This window comes from Equus asinus, chromosome 5 (assembly GCF_041296235.1).
Source record: "Equus asinus isolate D_3611 breed Donkey chromosome 5, EquAss-T2T_v2, whole genome shotgun sequence".
Taxonomy (NCBI): domain Eukaryota; kingdom Metazoa; phylum Chordata; class Mammalia; order Perissodactyla; family Equidae; genus Equus; species Equus asinus.
In genome coordinates, this window is record NC_091794.1 from 86,356,582 (window position 1) to 86,379,756 (window position 23,175).

At 56.3% G+C, this 23,175-nt stretch overlaps 1 protein-coding gene across 8 annotated transcripts; it reads right to left on the bottom strand.

Moving 5' to 3' along the window:
- Positions 1-1,022: 1,022 nt before the first annotated feature.
- Positions 1,023-22,797, bottom strand: MAP7D1 (MAP7 domain containing 1). Of its 8 annotated transcripts, none has more exons than XM_014840129.3 (18): positions 22,442-22,797; positions 9,698-10,048; positions 9,484-9,552; positions 8,744-8,907; positions 7,916-8,030; positions 6,392-6,502; positions 5,069-5,191; positions 4,818-4,972; positions 4,566-4,723; positions 3,756-4,084; positions 3,301-3,478; positions 3,075-3,213; positions 2,863-2,967; positions 2,542-2,595; positions 2,307-2,349; positions 2,116-2,206; positions 1,805-1,998; positions 1,023-1,623 (listed from the first exon to the last, which is right to left on the bottom strand). In XM_014840129.3, exons 1-18 carry the CDS (start codon positions 22,485-22,487, stop codon positions 1,613-1,615), a joined length of 2,436 nt encoding a protein of 811 aa, XP_014695615.1. In that variant the 5' UTR covers positions 22,488-22,797; the 3' UTR covers positions 1,023-1,612. The 8 variants fall into 8 exon arrangements, with proteins under 8 accessions (XP_014695615.1, XP_014695614.1, XP_014695618.1 ...); XM_014840128.3 differs by having other exon boundaries at positions 2,307-2,352; positions 22,442-22,774; XM_014840132.3 differs by lacking the exon at positions 6,392-6,502 and having other exon boundaries at positions 22,442-22,792.
- Between the last annotated feature and the right edge of the window lie 378 nt (positions 22,798-23,175).

Sequence of the window (23,175 nt, forward strand, 5' to 3'; positions counted from 1 at the left end):
AACATTTATTGTCTCACACTTTCCAAGGGTTAGAAACCCAAGAGTGGTTTAACGGGTTGGTTCTGGCAGAGGGTCTCTCATGAGGTTATTGTCAAGCTGTGGACCGGGGCTGAAATCATCTGAAAGCTTAACTGGGGCTGGAGGGTCTGCTTCCAAGCTCGTTCACATGGCTGTTGGCAGAAGGCTTCAGTCCCTTGATACGTGGGCCCCTCCAAAGGCTGTTCACAACATAGCAGCTGCCTTCCTCCAAAGCCAGTGATCCAAGAGCAAGAGAGCAACCAAGACAGAAGCTGCAGTGTCTTTGTGACCGAATCTCAGACGTGACGCTCCATTGGTCACTTGGCCCAGCCCTGGCACAACATGGGCAGGGACTACACACGTGCGAACTCTAGGAGGTGGGAGACACTGGGAGGTCATCTTACAGGCTGGCTCCCACATGGTACTGTGTTTCAAAAGTGAGGGAGCCTCTCCTAGAAAGCCCAGGAGGCTTTTCTTTATATCTGTGGGCTACAATTGTGTCACGTGCCCATACCTAACCCAATCATTCACGAGAGGCTCGGGACCATCATTTTTGGCTCACTACAATCATGGTTCATCCCTGGGCCTAGAGCTCATCTCCACTGATGCACAGGGTAGGATCCAGGGGGGAGACGGCCACCTGAACAAGATCAGGATTGTCTGGAATGAGGAGGGGGCGATGGGAATGGATGTGCAGTAGGCGACTCACAGTGTCTATGACGCTCCCCTGCTGGACTGTAAACTCCAGGAGAACAGACGCTACATCTTTTCCTACTACTGCACCCCAGCATGTAGCCCACTGCCTGGTACAGAGGAGATGCGACCGTATTTGTTAAATGAGTAAATGAATGAATTCATGACTAATTGGAAGACCACAGGCTGGTACCAAGTAGGGGTAGATATCCCCAGGCCCTGGCTCCTTAAGTTCACATTAGAACTCAGAAGGCCACTTGCTCCCAAGCCCACCACCCGCCCCACTTGCCAGCCCCAAGGATAGACAGGACTGGCAGAATTATTCTCACTTTATTTCTGCAGAAGTTTGATCAGATGCAATAACACTGATTCCAGGCAAGGGCAGGGGGCATGGGTACCCCTAAAGCAACAAGTATCCTGTGGCCCAAGGTGCCCCCCATCCCCAGACCTGGGTTCCCCCTCAGTTACAGTTAAATAGAGAGAGGAAGATCTCCCCAGGGAGTCTTGGGAGGGTCTGCCTCCTGCACCCACCCCCTCCACGCAGAGGAGTCTGAGCACAAGCTATTTACAGTATTCACATCCACTGTACCCCACCAAACCAAGGCAAATACTACAGGTGGCCCTTCCCCAAGGGAGGAGGCCCAAGAGGCTGTGAGTGTATGTGTGTGTACTGGGGGGAGGGGGTGTCTGCACATGTGAGCACACGAATGCACTGAGGGGCAGGGTCTGGCTCTGGCCAAAGAGACGTCAGTCTATAAGGTGCAAATTAGAAATAACAGAGAGGACCCACCCCCAGGGGCCCAGGCCACTTCCGGCTTTGTTCTGTCTCTTTTTCTTCCAGACATCCTAGCGGATGATGCAGAGGAGCCCCCATAGCTGTGCCTGGATCCAAGGCACCTCCTTAAAGGACTTCTGGGAAAAAAGCAGGAGGGAAAACATCAGGTAAACCATGCCTCCAAGCCCAGAGGGCTGGTGGTCTTCCAGGTGGAGTGTGAGAGGGCCAGTGGCAGAGCTGGAAGAGAGGGCAGGACCGGGGAAGCGAAGAAAGGCTGCTGAGAGGGAAGGCTGTGGGTCCAAGATCAGGGATCCCTACCTGTGACCTGTGGGGGCTGAACCACAGCTTTCTTGAGGAAGGCTTCTGCCTCTGCGAAGGGCAGGAGTGCCTCTGGCGTTCGGCCCAGACTCTTGTCCCCAGAGGGTCCCTTAGGGGAGAAGCCATTCTCCTGGTGCGCTGGGAGAGGCTGCAGGCCATTCACCAGGGACCCCGGTGACTCCTTGCTTGGCAGGCTGTGGACGCAGGGGCCAACAATCAGGTACCTCCCATCCCAGGACAGCCTAGGCACCCCACAGCTCCAGCCTGACCCTGCCTCCCTGCTCGGGGCCCCTGGGAATCGGAGCAGATACCTCCACTGAGGCTCCTGGGGGGCAGGCTCCTCTTTCTGCACAGCCTCCTTCTGCAGCCCCAATGGCCGAGCCTCCCCGGCTTTTGCAGGGTCTACCACAGGGAAGGAATGGCCATCAGTTAGGGGCTGGCGAGAGGAGGTTAGAGGATGGGATGGCAAAGGGGATGGAGATGAGGGGAACAGGGTCTTTACCTGGGCTGGAATTGTTGGCTTTTGCCTCCTTTCTGTCTTGCTTCTGCTTTGAAGAGGAAGGGCGGTCAGACTCAAGGGATACCGGGCCCCACCAACCGAGGGGCTGAATTCCTCTCTGCCCAGCCCAGACCCTGACGGCCTTCCCACAGCCTCCGACCCCACCCTAGATACCTTTCCCCCGCCACCTTTCCTCACTGGACCCCCACTCCCAACACTGCCCTTCGGGAATCCTGACCTTGGTTTCAGCAGCTTCTGACTTCCGAGTCCTCTTCATTATCTCCTCTAGGCGCTGTTTGGAGGTCCCACACCAGTTAGGCCCAAGCCACGCCCTAGTCTCCAACCTCCCACCAGCCATCCCCGGTCCTGGAATCGCAGGGCCCTTCCGGCTCATACCAGTCCTTTCCAGGCCAGGAACCAGAGCTCGCCCCAATTCCTTCTCGTCTTACCTTCTAAGCTCAAGGCAGGGCCCACTCCCTCCAGCCCCGCTAACTGAAGCCTGGACACAGCCCAGCAGCTAGCCCCGCCCACACAAGCCCCGCCCACTTCCCCCGCACACCTTTTTGCGCTCTTGCCGCTCCTGCTCCTCCCGCTGGAAGTGCTTTTCCCGCTCCAGACGCTGCCGCTCTGCTTCTTCCCGGGACCGAGCTTCGGCCTCCTCTTTCTGCCAAAGACCCCCGGGGAGCTTTAGGCAGCTGGACCCCTGCCTTCCCTCCGGGCCAGCCCCCGGCCTGCCACCAGGCGGCGCCCGCGCCCAGCCCCGAGGGGCACCTGCTTCTGCAGCCGCTCCTGCTCCTCCTGCTCCGCCTGCGCCTTCTCGCGGGCCTCCTGCTCCTCCCGCCTCCGGGCCTCGGCCTCCCGCTCAGCCCGGGCCTCGGCCTCCCGCGCCAGCTGCTCCTCTCGCATTCGCCTGGGGGACAGAGGGAACTCAGGCTCCGTCCTGTGCTTCTTCTGCAGACCCCGTAAGGGCCTCCTCAGTCCCCGAGGGCGCACTCACTTGTCCCTTTCTGCCTGCAGCCTCCGCTCCTGTTCCTCGCGCTCCCGCTGCTCCCGGGCCTGGCGCCGCTTCTCAGCCAGGAGGCGAGTGGCTTCCTCTCGGTCTGTGGTGCCCGCCATGGGTTTGTTAGGGGTCGCTGGGGAAGCAGGGGCTGGGGGTGTGGTCAGGACAGCAGTATCTGGAACGGGATCCAGGACCAGGAGTCAGCACACACCAGCACAGGGACCTCCATCACCCCAGCATGCCCCATGCTTGCTGGACCTCAGGGCAACCTGCCATCGTCTCAGAGTGGTGAGGTCCTCCTCTTTAGCCTGTGTTCTGGGGCTGGTCCTGCTGAGGGCAGGAGCCTCCCCTTCCTGTCTCCCAACATCCGCTCCCCAGGCATCTCTGGTGGCCCACACCTCTGGCCACCTCCCCCACACACAGGAGAAGCTGGCTTCTCTTGCCCTGCCCACCTGCAGGGATCTCCGCCGTGGGCTGCTCCTTCTGGGGCTGGGCTGGGGTGGGTGAGGGCACAGGCGAGGGTGCTGGAGAGGCAGGGGCTGCGGGCTCCCTCTCGTCACTGGCCTTGCCCTTGCTCTGGTTCTTGTCCTCAGGCCCTGCGGCACTGGGGCTCTCCTTCGCTTCATCCTTCCTCCGAACCCGCCCCTTGGGTGATGCAGTGGTGCCTCGGGGGGATGGTGGTTTTGGAGGCAGAGCGTGGCCTGGTCCTGGGCTGGGGCAGGGAGAGGCAGGCCTGTGCCGGGATGTGGAAGGAGAGGATGGCCGGGCCTTGGATTTGGGACTGAAGAGAAAAGGGGAGAGTTAGGTCTTGAGGGCACAGAGTGTCCACACACACACACTCTGAGCATGTCACTTCATCAGGGAAGTGTCCTCCCAGGGCTAGGTCAGCACCCCCACCTTATATGCTCTTACAGAACCATATAATTTCCTGTTAGAGCATATATCCCAGTTTGTAATTACATATTCATTTGTGATTCTTTGACTAATGTCTGTCTCCCTAGTAGCCGGTACGATTAATATGAATGAAAACTGGGCCTGGTTTGGCTCACTGAAATGTCCTCAGCGCTCAGAACAGTACCTGGCAGATCCATTCATTCATTCCGCAGGTATGCGTTGAGCGCTTGCCAGATGCCAGGCACTGTTCTAGGTGCTATAGCACTTCAGTGATCAAAACGCTCAAAAAAATATTTCAGGCTAGGGATGGGTGCCCAACAAATATTTGTGAATGAATGAATGGCCGGCCCTGCCCCTGGCCCGCCCACCTGAGCTCGGCAGCAGTGGCAGCGGAGAGGCGCGGGCGCGGAGAGGCGCGCGGAGAGGCAGGCAGTGACTGCCGCTTCTTGAGGCTGCGCTCGCGGGCCAGGGCACTCTTCTCCTTCTCGTTTTCCCGCTCCTTGTCCTTCTTCTCCTTTTTCTGCACCTGGCGAGGCGGGGGAAGGAGAGCGGGGAGAGGGGGAGCACGGTCAGCGGCTCCCCGGGCCGGGCTCCCTGTCCCCACCTGCGCCGCCACTCACCGGCGAGGCCTCGGGCCGGCGGCGCACCGAGGCGGGGCTGCCCCCCGCGCTGGGCTTGCGGCGCTCCCCGGCGGGGGCGCAGCGGTGCGCGCTTCGGGGGGCGCTGCACGGTGTCAGGGGGCTGGCGGAGGCCGAGCGCGGACACACCGGCACGGCTGCGGAGGGATGAGTGCGGTCTGGGTGAGGCCCACGCGCGAGGCGGGGCCCTGCCCCGCCCCTCGCGGGGGCTCTCCCGGTGCCGCCACCCCTACCCTGGTCCCGGCCGTTTCGTGGCAGTGTGACCGCACTGCGACTCCGTGCCAGGAAGGAGAGGGTGGGCGTCATCAGACGGTCCACGATGCTGCTCTCCCATGCGCTCAGCTGCAGGCTGCGATCTAGGGGAAGAACGCCAGGAGAAGCCGGTCACCGCCAGGGGCCGCAGGAGACAGGCAGAGGCATAGGGGGATGGCCATGTACCATCCCCACGCCAAACCCAAGGAGTCTCCCCCAGGAGGACTCTCCCCCCAGTCACGCAGGACCACACTTATCCACCCTAAGGTCTGAGCTCCACTGGAGACCCAGGCAACAATACACTTCCCAGGGCAACCTTCTGCATCTCTTGAGGGTCTTCTGCGACCACCCTCCCCAGGTGAAAGGGCTCTGAACTGTGAGCACAGAAAGGAGCCACCCAGGGTTGGTGGAAGACCCAACTGCCCACTTCTACATCGCACTGTGGGGCCCCTCCCCTCCTGCTCTCAGAGGGCTGGCCTGGCAAGGCATGACCCCATGGATTTGGGACAGGGAGGGTCCTTGTGCCCCTCTGACTCAGGAGAGTCCCAGCTTTTAGGCATCCCATGCCAGGGAGAGGCTGCTAGGGGGCCTGGCTGCCCTGGGCCACCCTGCTCTGTCTCCTCAGCTGCTGGGTTATTTTTAAGCCTCAGTCAGGTGGGGTTGGTCCAGCAGCTGATTTGGTTGCTGGGCAACAGAGCAACCAAATAAAAGCTGGAGGAATTTATAAATAACTCCTATCATGGCCTCTTAACATGTGAGCACCAGAGCATGGTGGGAACACAGGGGCCATGCCACCCCGATTGTTCACAACTCTGGAACCAGCCAAGGCCATGGCTGGGGCTCTGAAGGCAGAGAGGGCAGGGTTGCATGGGGTCTCCAGGGTGGAGCCAGAATAAGGGGCCCCCTCCACCCACGCAGCACCCAGGCCAGTCTGGTACTCAGGGGCAGGACACCTGCCTAAGGCTGGCCTAGGCCAGCTGGCTGTGGTTGGAGATGAGGCTGCCTGCTCATTCCCACTCCCCCTCCCCCCCACCAGCTTTTGAGGCCCCTGCCAGGCTCTCTGCCTGCTGGGACACTGCCCTTTGTCTCTGTTCTCCTCCCCTGCAGGGCACACCTCTGTCCTCAGGGTCCAGACCCAAATGCCGGCTCCCCCGAGGGGCACAGAGCCCTGGGTGGGATAGAGTGGGGATGGAGACCTGGAGTATGTGAGGGTCCGGGGACCTGGGGTTCTTGCTGAGCTCTGGAGAAGGTTTGGTTGTGGCTACAAGGGGCTCTGGAGGGAGGAGGGCTGGGCCTTCTCTTACTTCTACTGGGGGAGTTCCAGAGCGTGGCAGAGGACTTTGAGAGCCGCTTGTTGATTATAGAGTCCACGTGTTTGGGCAGGTTTACTGCCGACACGGAGCACCTGCTCCCACCTGGAGGGGAAAAGACACGGCATTAGGGCCGGGCTGGGCAGGAGCCAGGGGGGGCACTGAGGCCTTCCATGCAGGATGCTCCAAGGGGAGGGTGGGAGAGGGAGGAGTGGGCAGGCTAGGAAGGGGAGGAGGAGGCATACTTGGCTCTAGGAGGAGGGGAGGTAGGTGACCCGAGACCACCTGGATTGGGGGAGCCGACGGAGAAGGAACAGAGGAAGGAGACGGAGTAAAACTACAGAAACTACAGCCTTCCTGGCCAGGAAGCCATTCCCTAGGGCTGGGCGCTGCAACCCCTCCCCCACAGCCACCCAGTATTGGCACTTGCTGACACTGCCCAGCCAAGGCGCTATGGCTACAACACCCACGGACTGGGACAAATGCAAAGACAGTCCTAAACAGAAGAACCCACAGACACAGTCATTCGCACAAATCCACATATTCATACGGACACACAGAGACAAAGACATGCAGGCGCGAGCATATCGAGTGACAGGTACCCGCATGCACACGTGTGCAGACATGCACAGATAGAGAAACACAAACACTAACAGATAACGGGTCAGACCCAGATGCACACAGGCACAAAGACATCGAAGCAACATTTAGTATTTGTAACAGCTAACATTTGTGGGATGCTTACCATGTACCAGGCACTGTGCTGGGCACCACACACCTGTTACCTCACTTGATCCTCCCAAACATCTACCTACAACCTCGGAGGCAAGTAGGATGGTTATCCCCATTTCACAGATGAAGAAAGTGAGACATTGAGCAGTTAGAGTTCACACCGCAAGTGCGAGAGCTGGGATCCTAACCCAATTCTGTCTGACTTGGGAGCCCTCACTGAGGTCCACAAGGCCACAAACACACCAAGGCAAACGCATATGAAGACACACAACACACAGATCCATGAGTACATACACCAAAAGATACACCGCTAGATATTCTGAACCTTGCCATTACATAAAGACATCCAAACACAGAGTACATACATGCCAGCAAAGAATCAGACCAAAATCCATGATGGCCCTACATGAAGAATGCTCAGAGACAAAAATCTACCTTCCAAGATAGGTACATAGGGGTGACAGTTTTCTTTAAATACCCAGTGTCCGCCGGGCATTAAAGTCCTCTTTTATGTATCATCAACTAATAATAATTGACAGGAGCAAAGAAAGCTAATCCTAAAATGACAGAGGTTTGATGAGCAAACCAAATGAAGAGAATCCATCTCTGGCTTGAGAGTGGAAGTCCTTGGGAATGGACAGTTTGGTTGACAGACCATTCCAGAAGACACAAGTCACATGAAACAAGGCATACCTGCCACAGGGAGCGGCCGGCTCTTTGCACTCAAGCTGCTCCCTTCCCCTACTCCTCAGGCCCCAGCCTCGCCCAGTCCCTCAGCCCACTCACTGGTCTTGTGTCCTGGGGAGCTGTGGTGCAGGGCCCCTGCCCAGGACCAGCGCTGCTGCCGGATTTCGGCCCAAGTCTTCTTCACTGACCGCTGGATGGCTGCTTCATAGCGCTCCTGGGGGGCAGAGGGGAGAGGGAGAGGTCTGGGCTCAGAATCATTCATCATACCTGGGAAAAAGGCTCCTCTCCCCTGTGACAATGCCTCTCCCAACCCGAGAAGTTTTCCCTGACTCATTGCAGGTAACCAAGGTTACCGAATCCTTGCTATGATTAAAGACCATTTGCAACAAGTCCCTTTCAAATTGTTCTTGGGGAGCTTTTCACTGTTCTTGAGTCACTTCCTGAGTGGATGAGCTGTTTCTCTGGAGATGGGGTGGGACGCTCCCAGGCAGGGCCACGTCCCCCTGGGCCTGCGGGTCCTGACCTTGGGGCTGTTTTCCTTTTAGCCTGAGGGCCTCTGGCAGGGCCCCGGCCACCTTTCCCTCCATTTCCTCACTGGGGCTCAAGCCAGGACTCTCATGTCGTGGAGCTCAGCACACTCACACAGACACACGTCTGCACACATACAAACATGCACACCCAGGACACACACCCAAATACGCATACTGACAGCGCACCGTTCTAAATGCCCACCCTGGCATGTACAGAACCAAACATGTCTGCAGTCTCAGATGCCCAGATGTTGTGCAACCAGGGACACAACTGTAGATGTGAACACAGATATGACCATGTAGACACATGTGACACAGAGTTGTGAACACAGCTGTGTGTACACACACAGGTATGTAGATCCACGCACACCCAAGCCAGAAAGCAGCACGGACGCACCTTATTCTTCTCCAGCTTCTGCCGCTGCCGCTCCTCCAGGGCCGCCCGGCGCTGCTCGGCTTTGAGCCGCTGCTCCTCCAGCCGCCGCCGGCGCTCCTGGAGCTGTTTCTCCCGCAGCGCCTTGGCCTTCTCCTCCTTCTCCAGCCACACCGCCTTCTTGGCCGCTGTGGGAAAGGAGCCCCGGGGGGTGTCAGGGCTTCTGCAGCAGCTGGGCCTTGCCTGGTACCCCGGCCCTGGGTGGGTCTTCCTCCTGTCTGCTTGAGGGGAGGTGCCTTGACTCTCAGACTCCCCCTTCAGGTTTAAGGGCTTCCTGAAGACTGGCTCAGGCCCCAGAATGAGGGCTTCTCTGACAAGAGGCCTATTCCTCCCACATTGGCCTCCTGGTCTCTTGGCGCTGAAGGAGAAATGAGTCCTTCAGTGCCAGATCCCTGTCTGACTTGGGGGCCTGCTGGACAGATTTCCATGTAGGTATTGTGGGAAGAGCATGGGATTTAGGGTGAGATGAGGCTTCCAGGTCTGAATCTCAGCTACTCCACTAGATATGTGGCTTAGGCAAATGATTTCATCTTTCTAAGCCTCTGTTTCCTCATCCTCAAAATGGGCAGAGAGGATTAAATGAGACAACACGTGCTGCTCTCAGCACGGCACACATATTGACGTGTTCCACAGGGTTAGCGTCCTTAATAGGATGTTGACGGTGATGATGGTGAAGAGGGTGATGATGCTTCCCACTCACTCACCCAGGTACTTGGCCCGCTCTTCTCGCCTCTCCTTTGCCAGCTTGTGCCTCTCTCCTGACTTCTTTACGTCTTAGTGGAAGGAATAAGAACAGACTTAGGTCAAGAGGCTCCCTCTAAAGGGAAGTCAGCCTCAGGGCCCACCCCACAGGCCTCATCCCCATCTCTTTTCCCATCTCCCTAGGTTTGAGCCCAGAACTACGGATATCACACACACCTTGCTTGGTGGGAGGGCTGTCAGAAGCTGGCACTGCCGTTGGGGATGGTTGGCTGCTCCTTCGAGGAGGCCTGGCATCCCGTGGGCCTGTGGCTGGTGGGGTGGGTCCCCTGATCTTCACTTCTGAGAAAGGCGACTCTTCCTGCTGGGGGGCTGGCCTAGGCCCTACCAGCCCTGAGGGGCTCTCTGGTTCCAGTGGGAGCTGCTTAGGGCTAGTGGCATTCTTCATGGCAGGAGGGGTATCCGGGGGAGTGTCGGGAACCAAGGCTGACATCGGTGGTGGTGGTGGCGGTGGGGAGGGGTCACCTTCTGGAGAAGGTCTTGGCTCTGGGGGCATCCTGGCTGCCAAAGCTGGAAAATGAACACAAGGGAGGAGAGAGAGTCAGATAGAACATCTGTGCCAGAAGTTCAACATGTAGCTCTCTCCCTTGTCCAAGTGACATTCATTCATTCATTCAACATGTTTACTGAGCTCCTTCTATGTGCCAGGCCCTGTTCCAGGTACTAATAATATAATGGTGAGAAAATGGCCATGGCCCCTGCCTCTGTGGAGCCCACACTCGAGCAGGGCAGACAGACAAATCGCTAGGCAATTACAGTAGAGGATAAGTACTATGTCTGGGGGTTGCACAGCAGAGATGGCTAACCTAAATTTTGGGGGGCTTCCTACAGAAGTAACAACCAAGCTGAGATCTAAAGGATGAGCTGGAATTGGCAAACTAAGAAGGAGAGGGTTCTGGCAAAGAGAAGAGCATTTGCAAAGGGGCGGAAGGGAGCAGGTTGCATTGGAAAAACCGAGGAAAAGTTTGTAGCACTGATTAGTGCCTCCAATGGTAATGACTGGTTTCCACGTCTGCCTCCCTCACCTTTCTGCTTGGCCTGAGGGTCACGGTGCCCAACCCAGGGCCCAGTGCTCAGAGGGTGCCAGCGCTGGGCACATGGGGCTGGCCAAGAGGAAGGACATAAACATGGGGACAACAGGGATGCCCAAGTCACAAAAATCTCCAATGGGCTGGGCAACTGGCTACGTCTCCACTGTAATCTTTTTTTCCTTCCCAACCCTGGGTTTCTTCTTTTAAGATGTTAACATTTCAGGGTCCCTGTAAACAACACCAAAGTGCCAAGTAAGAAAGCCACATTTTTGGGTATGCACATGTATGTGCACACATGTGAACACATGTACGTTATGAGACACTTGAAAGACAGGCTTCGGAGTCAGTCAGATGAGGGCCCAATGCTGATTTCACCACCCCAAGACAGGAAGAGAGGGCCTGTTTCCCCAGAAGGTAACCTCGGGCAAGCCATTCAACTTCTCTGAGTCTCAGTTTTCATATCTGTAAAATGGGGACAATGAGCCCAAACCAGTAGGGATGTCAAAAAAGAGACTGGCCCAGTTCATGTGCCAGTAAACAACCCACCTCTCCCTTTTCCTGTGGGTCTTACGAAGCTGCCAAACAGAAGCTCTGCATGTTGAGCCCTGGTGACATCTGCTGCTACCCTCTGGGCACTGAGGGGACCAGTGGGGACACAGCCACTGACCTGGGCCTAGAAAGAAGCCCCAGGGTCCACGGGAAAGTCGATCTAAGCAAAGTCTTCCGCTCTGGGAACTCTGGCCCTCTCAGGAGGTGACAAACTCCCCATCTCTGTGGGTGACAACATGCACAAAAGGAGAAGACCGTCCCAAGGAGTCACCTTTGGGACTCTGGGCACCTTTTTCAGGCAGACAGGTGTCCAGTGGTTGAGTATGGGCTCCAGAGGTGGACTGTTCGAATATGAATTCTGGCTTCCCCAGTAACCGTGTGACCTTGGGCTGGTTACAGACCCTCTCTGTGCCACTGGCTCCTCTTCTATAAAATGGAGATAGTACATACCTCACAGGATTGTGATAAGTGTTAGTGATAACAATAACCATTAACATTTATATGTTTCTCAGAGCTTCCTAGTTCAAAGCATTTCACACATATTAGTTTTAATCCTCACTGACAATACTTAAGAAGGAGGCGCTACAAATATCTCTTTCATACAAAGGAGGACAGCAAAGCAAAAAGAGGTTAAGTAAAGCAATTTGAGGTTGCTCAGCAGCCTGGACTTGAACCCAGGGTCTGTCACCAGAGCATGTGCTCTAACCCACTACACCCTCCTGCTTCTGTTTAAGGCAGTATGAGGTCATACACGTTACGCAATGAAATTATCTGAGGCTCACACCCCTCCTTCCTTGCCCTCCAGCTTCCTGGGCTCCAGGCAGGAGCCCCACCTAAGGCCCTGTCTCCCCAGTGGCCCCTGCAGGTCAGCCCCAGGCTCCATGACTGTCCACCCAGCTCTCCCCATGCAAGCTCCAGAAGGCTGCTTGGTCATTGCTAGCCTATTCCCCAGCCACCCGCAAACTCCACTCCAACTTTGGTGGGCAATAAAACTGGTGGCAACCATTTAATGAGTGCTTACTACGTACCAGGAGTGAGGTGGGCCCTTTGTGTCCCCATCCTGCATCCTCATATGAACTCTGAGAGGCAGAGATTCTTGTCCCCATTACACAGATGAGACGACCAAAGCTTACCCCACTAAGGGATTTGCCCAGGGTCATAGAACTAGGATGTGGCAGAGGCAGGATTTGAACCCAGGGCTATCTGGGGCCAAAAGGACTAGGTGTGTAAGCACTAAGCTTGAAGGCTGAGGGTGAGGCCTGTTTGTTGCTATTCTCCTAGCACCTGTGCGTGCTGCAGGTGTTGCAAGGAAAACGGGTAGGCGGGTGTTTGTCTACACCTAGGCAAATCACACCCACCAGACAAGATGGTGAATCTCCCCCTAGGTCCCGGCTAGCCATGTGAAGGAAGTCTGGAAGGAGGAGGAGGAAGAGTAAGGCCTGGAAGGACCAGCCCAGGAAGGACCAGGGTGTCAGATACAGCAGAGCAGCAAGGTGTCAGGCTTCAGAAGCAGACAGGCCTGAGTGGGGAAGCCCAGCTCTGCTGTGGGACCTGGGACAAGTCCTGAACCTGGCTGAGCCTCAGGGTCCTCACTGAGCTGTTGGGAGTAGGTACATCATCTCTGGCACCCGGCTGGGGCTCAGTAAGTCACACCTGCCCGGAAGAATCTGTCCACTTCTCCCCGTCTCTGCCACAAGAGCCCACTTGGGTCAAGCCTTCACCCCCAGTGCTCCATGACACTACTCTTCTCAAGGTCACCAGTGACCTCCACGTTGCTAAATCAGCAGCCATTTTTCTGTCCTCGTCTTGCTAACCTATCAGCTTCATTTGACACGGTGGATCCCTGGGTGATCCTTGAACGCTTTCTTCACTTGCTTTGAAGACAATACACCGTCCTGGTTTTCCCTCTACTTTGCCGGCTGTGACTTCTCAGTCTTCTTTGCTGCTCCCTCTTTCATTCCCTAACCTCCTTGCTGGAGTGCCCCAGGGCTCAGAGGAGGACCTCAGCTCTTTTCTGCGTCCCTCTGTGCACTCCCTTGGTGATCTCATCCAGACTCAGGGCTTTAAATACCATCTCTCTGCTGATGACAACCAAATATGTGTCTCCAGCCCAGACCTCTCCCTCGAGTTCCAGTTTCGCTCATGCAACTCCCTACTTGACACCCTTGGATGTCTTACACCCCAAATTCAACACAGCCAAAACTGAGCTCCTGATCGCCCCCCTCCCCCAAATCTCTGCTCCTCCCCATCTCAGTCAATGGCAACCCCGTCCTTCCAGTTTCTCAGGCCACAAATCTTGGAGTCATTTTAGAACCTTTTATCATCTCACACCCCACATCTAATCTCTCTAAATCTTTTTGGCTCTATGTGCAACATATATTCTGAATCCAGTCACTTCTCATTGTTTCCACTTCTGTCGTCTCAGTGCAGCCACTGCCATCCCTTATAAAAGACTCCTTGGTGCCATTCTTTGTCCTCCTCTGATTTTTTTCTCAACACTGCAGCAGAGTGCTTCTGTTTAAAAATAAATCAGATTGAGTCACTCCTCTGACAAAATCCTGCAAGGATGCCCCATCTCAGGGGGAGGAAAAGCCAGAGGCCTCACAATGGCCCCCAAGACCCTTCAGGATCCTCCCTCTCCAGCCCATTACCTCTTGGACCTCATCTCCTCCTCCTCTTCTCCCCATGCTCAGTGTCTTCCGGCCACTGATCCTGGATTGGGCCAGGCTCACTCCCGCCTCAAGGCTTTGCATTCCCTGTTCCCTCTGCTGGGAACCATCTGCCCCCAGATTCCGCATGTGTCACTCCCTCACCTCCTTCAGGTCTTTATTCGAATGTCCCTTCTCAGTTAAGCCTTGACCCCCTATTTAAAATTACCAACTGCCATGGAAGCCTCCCTCCCCTTGCCAACTGTATTTTTTTCTTTTCAACTCTGTTTTGCCCAATAAGCATTAGCACCTTTTTAACACTGTCTCCCATCCCCAGAAGATAATCTCCAAGAGGGCACACATTTTTCTCTGTTTTGCTAGCTGTTCGATCGCCAAGGCCAGCAGAGCCCAGCAAATAGCTACTCCACAACTAATTCCTGAATGAATATATCAATGAACTCCACCCTGGCAGATATCATCATCGTCTCTCTTACCTGGGTGACTACAAATTCCTCCTACTGCTCTACCCACACCCATTCCCACTCTGCTCTTCATGGAGCAGCTAGAGTAATTGTTTCCAAATGCGAATCTGATGATGGTACTCTCTGCCACTTGAAACTTCTCAGTGGCTTCTCATTGCTCTGGAGATAAAGACAAAATCCTTGAACCCAAGCTAGAAGGCTGGCATCATCTTAAGTCCCTGCCTCCCTCCCTGCACCTCTTGAATCTCCTCTCCTACCCTGCTCCCTTCTTGCTCTTTGCACACTCCAGCCACACTGACCTTTTCATTCTGATAACCATCCATGCTTCCTCAGCCACAGGGCCTTTGCACATGCTCTTTCCCCTCTTTTCTTAACTCCCATTTACCCTTCAGCTTTTAGCTCAGTCATCATTTCCTCAGGGAAGCCTTCCCTGGCCTCTCCGATCGGGACAAATTCCTTCACTATATACAGTCATGGCTTCATGTTTGGAGTACTGTGACTTACAGTTGTACACAACTTGCTTGTGTAGTTCTTTTGTTCTTGTCAGCCTCACCCTAGACTGTGAGGAAGCCCTACAAGGGCTGGGCCATGGCTGCTTTGCTCACTGCTGCATCACCAGCAGCCACCCGAATGCCAAGCACATCGAGACGGTCACAGAATGCTGCTGAGTGAGAATAAAGTGCTGTGCTAAGAAGCCACCCTTGCCTAGAGCAGGTGCATAGAGAAGGAGGAGACTCCTGCTTCAACAGGGAGTGAATCCGTGTGGCCGTTTAGTGCAAAGGAATACATACTCGAAGGGAAGCAAAACAACTCGATCTCAGTCGAGTCTGGGCAGCTTCCTGGGTAAGGCACTCAGGTAGAAGTTAATAAAAATAATAATGACTGTTTACGCCAGCAGCTCGACAAGGCAGACTTCTTGAGAGGCAAACAGGTCGTTTGGGACTCTTCTTTTGACCCGATGAACTACTGACCCTGAATACAAATATTTTCCTCAGAAATGTGCCAACCCAGGTAAAATGTCATTGGGACGGTGATATCGGGAACAAATCATATTAAGCCAAATTAATTCCTTGGTTAAGTACCTATATGGTATGGTTAGACCAACATCTGATTATTCCTATTTTCAATCATCAAATGTAATCCTTCAGCCACTTCGTTTTATTTTATTCTTGGTCTGTGTCGGACTGTGAGGTTTTAGCCACTGTTAGTTTGATTTCGCTACGTTGACATCTCCCAGAAGTGTCTGTTAAGAACTGGATAAGAGACAGATAGTTTGTATTTATTTCTTGGCACAAAGAGCCTTCACAGCGCAAAGCCGCAGGAGCTGGTGGTGGGGTCAGTAAGTCTTGTCTGATCAAGAGGGACTGCCCCGGGGTGGGCAGACACATCAGGGACAGGGGTCTCAGAGGGCCTGTCACGTGTCTCAGGGTGCTCACTCCCCACCTCCACCCTCTGGGAGCTGGCAGTCCTTTCTTCTCATCCCTACCTCCTCCCTCCCCAGCAACTGCTGCTGGGCCAAATATTCCTCTCACAACACTGATAACCCAGTCTGGCTTTTCTGTTCACCTGCCATTCCTGCCCCTGGCAGGCTGAGAGCGCATCATGAGAAAAGATCCTTCTTGCAGCCCTGAGCCTGATGCAGGACCTGGCCCAGAGCAGGAGTTCTGCATTTGTTTGTTTGTTTTTGAGGAAGATTAGCCCTGAGCTAACATCTGCTGCCAATCTTCCTCTTTTTGCTGAGGAAGATTGGCCCTGAGCTAACATCTGTGCCCATCTTCCTCTATTTTATATGTGGGATGCCTACCACAGCATGGCTTGCTAAGTGGCGCATAGGTCCACACACGGGATCCGAACAGGCAAACCCTGGGCCACCGAGGTGGAACGTGTGAACTTAACTGCTGGGCCACCGGGCTGGCCCCTGTGTCTGTTTAATGAGCAGCTGGATGGATGGATGGACAGACAGACTGTGGAAAACATAGTAAAACCCCAACCTGCTCCAAGCTTAGTCTCTTGAACCCTACATGTCTTTTTGTTGTTGTTGTTTTTAAGGAGGATTAGCCCTGAGCCAACTGCTGCCAATCCTCCTCTTTTTGCTGAGGAAGACTGGCCCTGAGCTAACATCTGTGTCCATCTTCCTCTACTTTACATGTGGGATGCCTGCCACAGCATGGCGTGCCAAGCGGTGCCATGTCCACACCCGGGATCCGAACCAGTGAACCCCGGGCCACCGAAGTGGAATGTGCGCACTTAACTACTGTGCCACCAGGCGAGCCCCTACCCTACATGTCTTGATCATATCAGGGCCCTGTGTGTGCCCAGCCAGCTCCTAAGCCCAGGAAGGGAAACAAACTAATTCACCAAAGCCCCACCATATACCAGGCACTTTCCCTCATCTCATTTAATTCCTACGACAGCCCTAAGGGAAAAGTACTATGGAGGACCCCCACCTCACAGGTGAGAAACTGCTTACTCAGACAGGTTAAGTGAATTGCTCATGTCAGTGTCAGAGGTAGGACCTGAACCCAAGGCTGTCTGATGACAAAACCCTTATGTCACACTGTTTCTGGTAGGCGTCATGTCACCCCTCTCCAAGCCTCCTGCCTGTTCCCCGAAGAAGGAAATGATTTGGTAGTTCCCCCAGGGAGGTTCCCCTCTGATGGTGAAGGATGCAGGTGGGGCGGGCAGGCACTGAGCTCAGAGAGCAGGAATGCAGGGAAGACAGGCTCCTGCCCAGGCTGGCCACCAGGAGGCAGGAAGTGAGGCACCTGGACAAGGGGTGGGGAAGAGGGGCCCTCCTCCACGGGACAGAGCAAGGGAGTGCCAAGGGAAGAGCTGGCGGAGAGGGGGTGCACAGACAGCACTCCTGGACGGGGAGCATGGGGATGCAGAGGCGTGAGGCAGAGAAAGGAAACAGGACAGAGAGCAGCACATCTAGCCTTAGCCCTCCTGGCTCTCGAAGCAGCTCCTTAGGTGGCAGCTCTAGACTAATGAAGACAGTGAGGCCGACAGAGGGCAAAGACACACAGAGAGACAGAGAGGACACACCACAGAGAGAGTGGGACACCCAGACAACGTGGACAGAGCCTGCACAATGGCAAGAGACAAGACACATTCTTTCCTCTCTCTCTCTCTCTCTCTCTCTCTCTCTCTCTCTCTCTCTCTCTCTCTCTCATACTCTCAGGAAACAGACTTCCTGGGATCTGGAACTCTACACAGACACAGACAGACAGACACACACACACACACACACACACACACACATCCTCAGGTATGCCTGCGCACGGAGCCTGGCACCCCCTCCAAGGCACGGACAAAGCCTCAGAGACGCACACACAGCACTCAGAGACACAGTGCCCCCAGTATATTTATATGGCCTCCTCCAGCGCACTTCTGCCCTGCCCCTCTGGGCACTCCTTTACCAGGGCCCAGGGAAATTCCAGTTAACAGCAGCGACAGTTAATGCTGTGTTAGGCACAGCTAAACACTTTAAACACATCAGTCCATTTCATCTTCACCACAATCCCATGAGGTAGATATTATTACCCTGTTTTACAAATGAGAAAATAGATTCAGAAACATTAAGACACTTGCTTAGGTCACACAGCTGACAAGTAGCAAAGCTGGGGTTTGGAGCTGCATCCGTGCGACAGCCTGTACCTGCACTCTGCTACCTTAAGGGGGCAGCCTCCTGGGTCTCCTCTCCTGGAGAGATCTGGGCTGGAGGCTGGGGAGTGGGCAGGAAGGACGAACCCTGGGGGATGCCTGACTGTGGGGCTGGGCCAGAAGGGGCCCTTAGGGAGAGGCATTACTCCTGGCTTGGACAGAGCTGAGCCAGCTGTGGGAGGGAATGAACTAGGAGGCGGGCAGCCTGCTCCAGCGGTCCTCAGAACCTGGGCCACAGGCCCTTGGCAGCAGGGCATCGGGGCCAGGCCAGGGGCCTCTGAGGGTGATAAAGCTGGGAACCCAACCGAGACTGCAGATCTGAAGGAGCTGTCTGGCCCGGTTGGCAGCCATTGTTCCCAGCCTCCAATCAGGAGCACCTACTTCCTGTTATTTTAGGCGGCAGGAAATGACCCCATGCCGCAGCCCGGGGCCCTCCCTCGGCCCCAGCAGGGCTGCCCACAAGGAGGCCTACATAGTAAGGGCAGAGGCCCAGCCTCAGGCCAAGGCCTGAGGATGCCCCATGGGCTGGTCTGTCACCGCTGCCCAGGTCCAGGGCCTCCTTCTGGTCCCACCTGCTCAGACTCCAACCTGGCAGGAGGCAAGGCGAACCTGCTCAACCTCTGCCTGCCAGAGAAAAGATCATGGAGCCCCCAAGACCAAGATGCCCACAGAAGACAGTCACGCAAGGGAAGTAAGCCAGAGTCTGTCACTAGCCAGCTTAGCCATGATAATTCAGCATAGAGGTTTGGAGGCTTTAGAATCAGATGGCCCTGGGTTCATATCCTGACTCTCCCAGTTCCTAGCTGTGTGACTTTAGGCAAGTGACTTTGCCTCTCTGTGCCTCCTCTGTCAAATGGGGATAACATTAGTCCCTACTCATAAGATTGCTTTAAGGATCAAATGAGACAACGCATCTGAGTGTTGAGCATTGTGCCCGGCACAGAGAAGGCCCTTAATAAATAGGAGTAAGAAATAAATTGGTTCTCCAGGGAGTCTATTCCTGGCCCATATCTCCTCTTAAATTGGCGAGCAGTGCTAATAGGAGAAGCAATACTGTGTTCTCTGCCCCGTACCGTGCTCTCTGCTCCTCTCAGGGCAGAGCTGCAGCTGAGAAGTGACGGAGGAGATGCTGAAGGCTGTGCCCTGGGGTGCCAGGCAGAGCTGCCACTGCCAACAAAGCTGCATTATCTGAGCCTGGCCCCTTGGCTCCCTTACTGGCCCCAAGGCCCAGCAGGAACCCAGGGACATGGCTCCCAGCTGCTTGCGGCCTACCATCCGGGCTTGGTAAGACCTGAGACCTGCCCTGACTGCCTGGAAATGCCACCACTCCAGTCTGCGCCCTGCTTTCAGCTCCTCCCCCTCTCCCTCAGCCCCGCCCACCAACACTGATGCCCATCCTGAGGGGCAGGGCAGGGGAACTGGTCTAGTGCCCCTTCCTCCTCATTTGCATATGCGTGACTGCATACTAGGGGCTCATTAGAGGTCTCATTACTGGGCCCACCAGCCCCAGGAGGGATGGAAGCTGTCAGCGGAAGGTGCCAGCCAGGCTGGCTGCTGTATGTAGAGTGGCCCACTGTGCCAGTCTCACCAACTTCTCGTCATCCTTTCAGGTCCACCTTAAATGCCGCCTCCTCTGTGAAGCCTTCCACAAGAAGAGCCCAATTATACCTGGGTTTTCCTGCAGTGAACAGCCTGCGTCTGCCACTGGGCCGGCAGCTCCCCAAGGGTAGCCACTCTGATTCACTTCTCTGCCATCTGCATAGCCCGCACCAAGCTGGCCACACGGCGGGCATCGGCATGGGTGTGCCGGCTGGCTAGCTGGACCCATCTCCTGTGTCTCTCTCCTACTCCCACTACCCCACTCCAAGTACAGGGGACCCCTCTTTTCCCCAGACACACCCTGGCTCATGTCCTTCTAGAATTCCCCTCCCCCTTGCCCTCTGTCCCACATTTACCTCCTGAAGTTCTCATTAGTCACACCTCTTTCTCAGGTCTCCGGAGGAACGAAAAATAATAACATCCAAAACCAAATAGTGTTTACTGAGCATGAACCACATGCCAGGGACTAGGCTAAGAGTTTTGTGTGTTCATCTAATTTAATGATCCCAATGTCTCTGTGAGATCATTTCTAGCATTATTCTCATTTTGTAGATGGGAAAACTTAAGATTTAGGTTAAGCAACTTACTTGAGGTCACAAAGCAGTAAATTATGGAGACTTAAACTGTCTGACTCCAGAGTCTCTGCTCCTAGGTAAAATGACTCCCAATTTCTGTCCCCGCCTCCCCCATATTTCGTACCTCCCTGCTGGCACCGGTTCCGATGAGCACAGCCATAATGACGGTAATGATACTGTACTGCGGGTGTTTGGGTGCCAGCTTCCTTCAGGTACATCATTTCTAACCCTCACATTAACTCCACCAGGTTGATAACACTACCTCCATTTTCCAGGGGCATAAACTGTGTGTGGAGGAGGCAAGTCAGTTGCTCCAGTCCAGTAGCCAGTAAATGGCTTAGCTTTCCATCCTGGGCTCTCCATCCTAGTCTTCTGACCCAAAAGCAGATGCCACACTGGTCCCCTACTCCACACTGCCTCCTGTTAATGCTGTTTGCAAAGGGAACTCAAAGAGAACAGGGATCACGTCATGCACACTCAGAGTCTCAGACCCATGTCTCAGACTCTCACAGGGCTCATGCAGTGGGCATGACTTTTATTCCCAGGAAGCCCTTGGTTCATAGGGAGCCCCTATCACCTTCAACTTCTGTGTAGGGACCAGCCACCACTCCAATCCAGGTACTCAAGTAACTCTATCTAGACCCCTGTGTACAGAAAAGTCTTCCTAATCCAGGACCTTGTATGCAGGCCCCATGCAGGCTCCCCAGTACATCCCATGCATGCCCTCATATTTCGTCCAGCATCCCACTCAAGTGCCCTAATTATAAACTAGCCACCCACTCGGGCCCTCATCTATGGCCCAGTCACCACCCCCATTCAGGCCCCATGGAACACACCATTGCCAGGAAGCCTCCGGTGCAGAGGGCCAGGAAGCACATGCAATGGACTCAGGACCTCCCTCTCAGGCCCTCTCAGGCTCAACAGAGCCAAGACAGACCCAAGTGCCCTTGTTCAGCACGGCCTACAGACCTCCAAAGTGCACCAGTCAGATAGCCTCCCCTCTGTGCCCTCCAACTCCCACACCCACACAGTCCCCTCGAAGAACCGCAATGGCACAGGAGGAGCCCACCCACAGCCAAGCAGCTCCACCTTGTCCTGGGCTCTCCACAGGCACAGACACTGTTTCCTCCTAGGCCCATGCCCCAGGGGGTAGGGAGGTGACCCGGATTAAGTTCTAGGACTCCACCAGTTCTAGGACTCCACCGAGGTGTGGGGCTGGGGCCACCTCCCCCCTGAGTCAATGGGAGCAGGACTTGGGTCCTCAGTAATCATGCTCTTCCCTCCCCTTTCAGGAAGAAAAAGAAAGAGAAATCCCTCCCTCGAACACGAGGCCCAACCAGAAACCTGTCCCCACCCCCTCATCAGCTGCTCCCAGATCCGAATGGGATTTGCAGAAGTCCTGGGCACTGGTGGTTGGTGGGGTGAGGGGAGGGCAGGGGCGCTTTGATGGTCTGGGGCCTGGAGAGTGTGTGAGTGTGTGTGTGTGTGGAAGAGGGGAGATAGCCAAGGCCTCGGGGTGAAGAATGATGTGGCAGGTCCCTAGAGTGCCGGCCTTGAGCCTTCACCTCATTCTCCAGGGCGAGACTCAGGCGCAGAGAGGTTGGGGAGGAGGGCGGCAGAATAAGCAGATTTACTTCTGGCCCCTTCTTCCTCAAATCGGGCTGGGTGGGCTCTGGAGGAGGCCAGGCTGCAGGGGAGGCGGCCCACTCCCCAGCTCCCGCCCTCGCCCCAAACAATGCCGCCTCCCCCTCCCCCTCGCCTTTATCCGGCGGGTTACTTGGCAGCCGCCGCTAGAGACCTCCCCCTCCCCTCCCCTCCCGGCCGGCCCGAAGCAGCAACAGGCCCTTTGCGCGGCAGCTGGAGGGATGGGGTGGGGGCGAGGTCTGGGCCAAGGCCTAGGCTTCGGTATGCTGGGTTCCAGGCCTGAGAATCTGCACCCCCAACACACACAGTCAGGCTGGGGTCAGATGCGCCCACCCGGGATGAGGAGTTTGACACACGCCTCAGCTCCGTAGAAAAGGATCTTCAGGGCCCGGGGTGGATCGGGAAGAGGGGTGGGGGCGGGGAAGCCGAGGTGGCACTGGGCTGGGGCGGAAGGGTCACCGAACAACTCTGGAGCGGGGTCCCTGCAGATCCCGCCGCCCAGTGCCCGGGGTGGGGGAGGGGGCAGCTGTCAGAAGATGCGTCGGTGGCCCTGGAGGCGCCGCCGCCGCCGCAGCCTTTATTTTTAAACTTCCAAGTGGTGAGAGGGCGCGGCGGGGGAGGGGTCCTCGCTCCGCGGGCCGGCCTCATCCTCGGCCTCCCCGAGGCTCCTCGACCTCCCCGCCGTCTCGCTTCTGCCTGGCTCCCGGCATACCTGGGGGTGCGCCGACACCCGGCTCCGCATGTGGGCCGCTCTCCATGGCTGCGGCGTCACTGGGAGGACTTGTGGTCTCAGCGGCGACGGCGGCGGCGGCCAGCGGCCAGGACTGGGGTCCCGCGGCGCATCACGCCCGGGCCGGCCCGGCGGGCAACGACTCGGAGGCGGGGGCGCTCAGGGGAGGGTGGAGGCTGGCGCGGCTGGTGGCCTGCGAGGCTCGGCGTCGCCAGCCGCCCAGTGTGTCTCGGCTGCGGCTGCGATCCTGCTCCTGCCCCGCGCCGGCCCAGTCCCGGCCGCGGCCCAACCCTATTGTACCGCCCGGGCTGGGCCCTGCCTCTCCGCCGGCGCGTACCAAGTGCGACGCGGGGAGGGCGGCCCCCGCAGCGCCCGGGGCTTGCGACGCCGCGCGCCCGCCCTGCACGCCCGCCGCGCCCCCCTCTGGAGCGCGGGGCCTCGAGCCTCCCGGCGCCTCTTCTGTGGTCGCGGCGGAGGGGCGCCAAGGCTCCCAGAGGACGTCCGTCGAGCTGCCTCCCCCTGCGGCCGCGCGTTGGTATGCGCCGCAGCGCGAGAAGACTATGTAGGGAGCGCTCTGGTGACTCACCCGCCACTAGGACTGGGGGGAATGGGGGGGAGCGGGAGTGGAAGCCCCCAATCTCACTCTGGGGCCTGGGAGCTCCAGCTCTTGGGGCCTTGGCGGCAGCTTCAAATATAAATTCTCTCCCAAACCCACC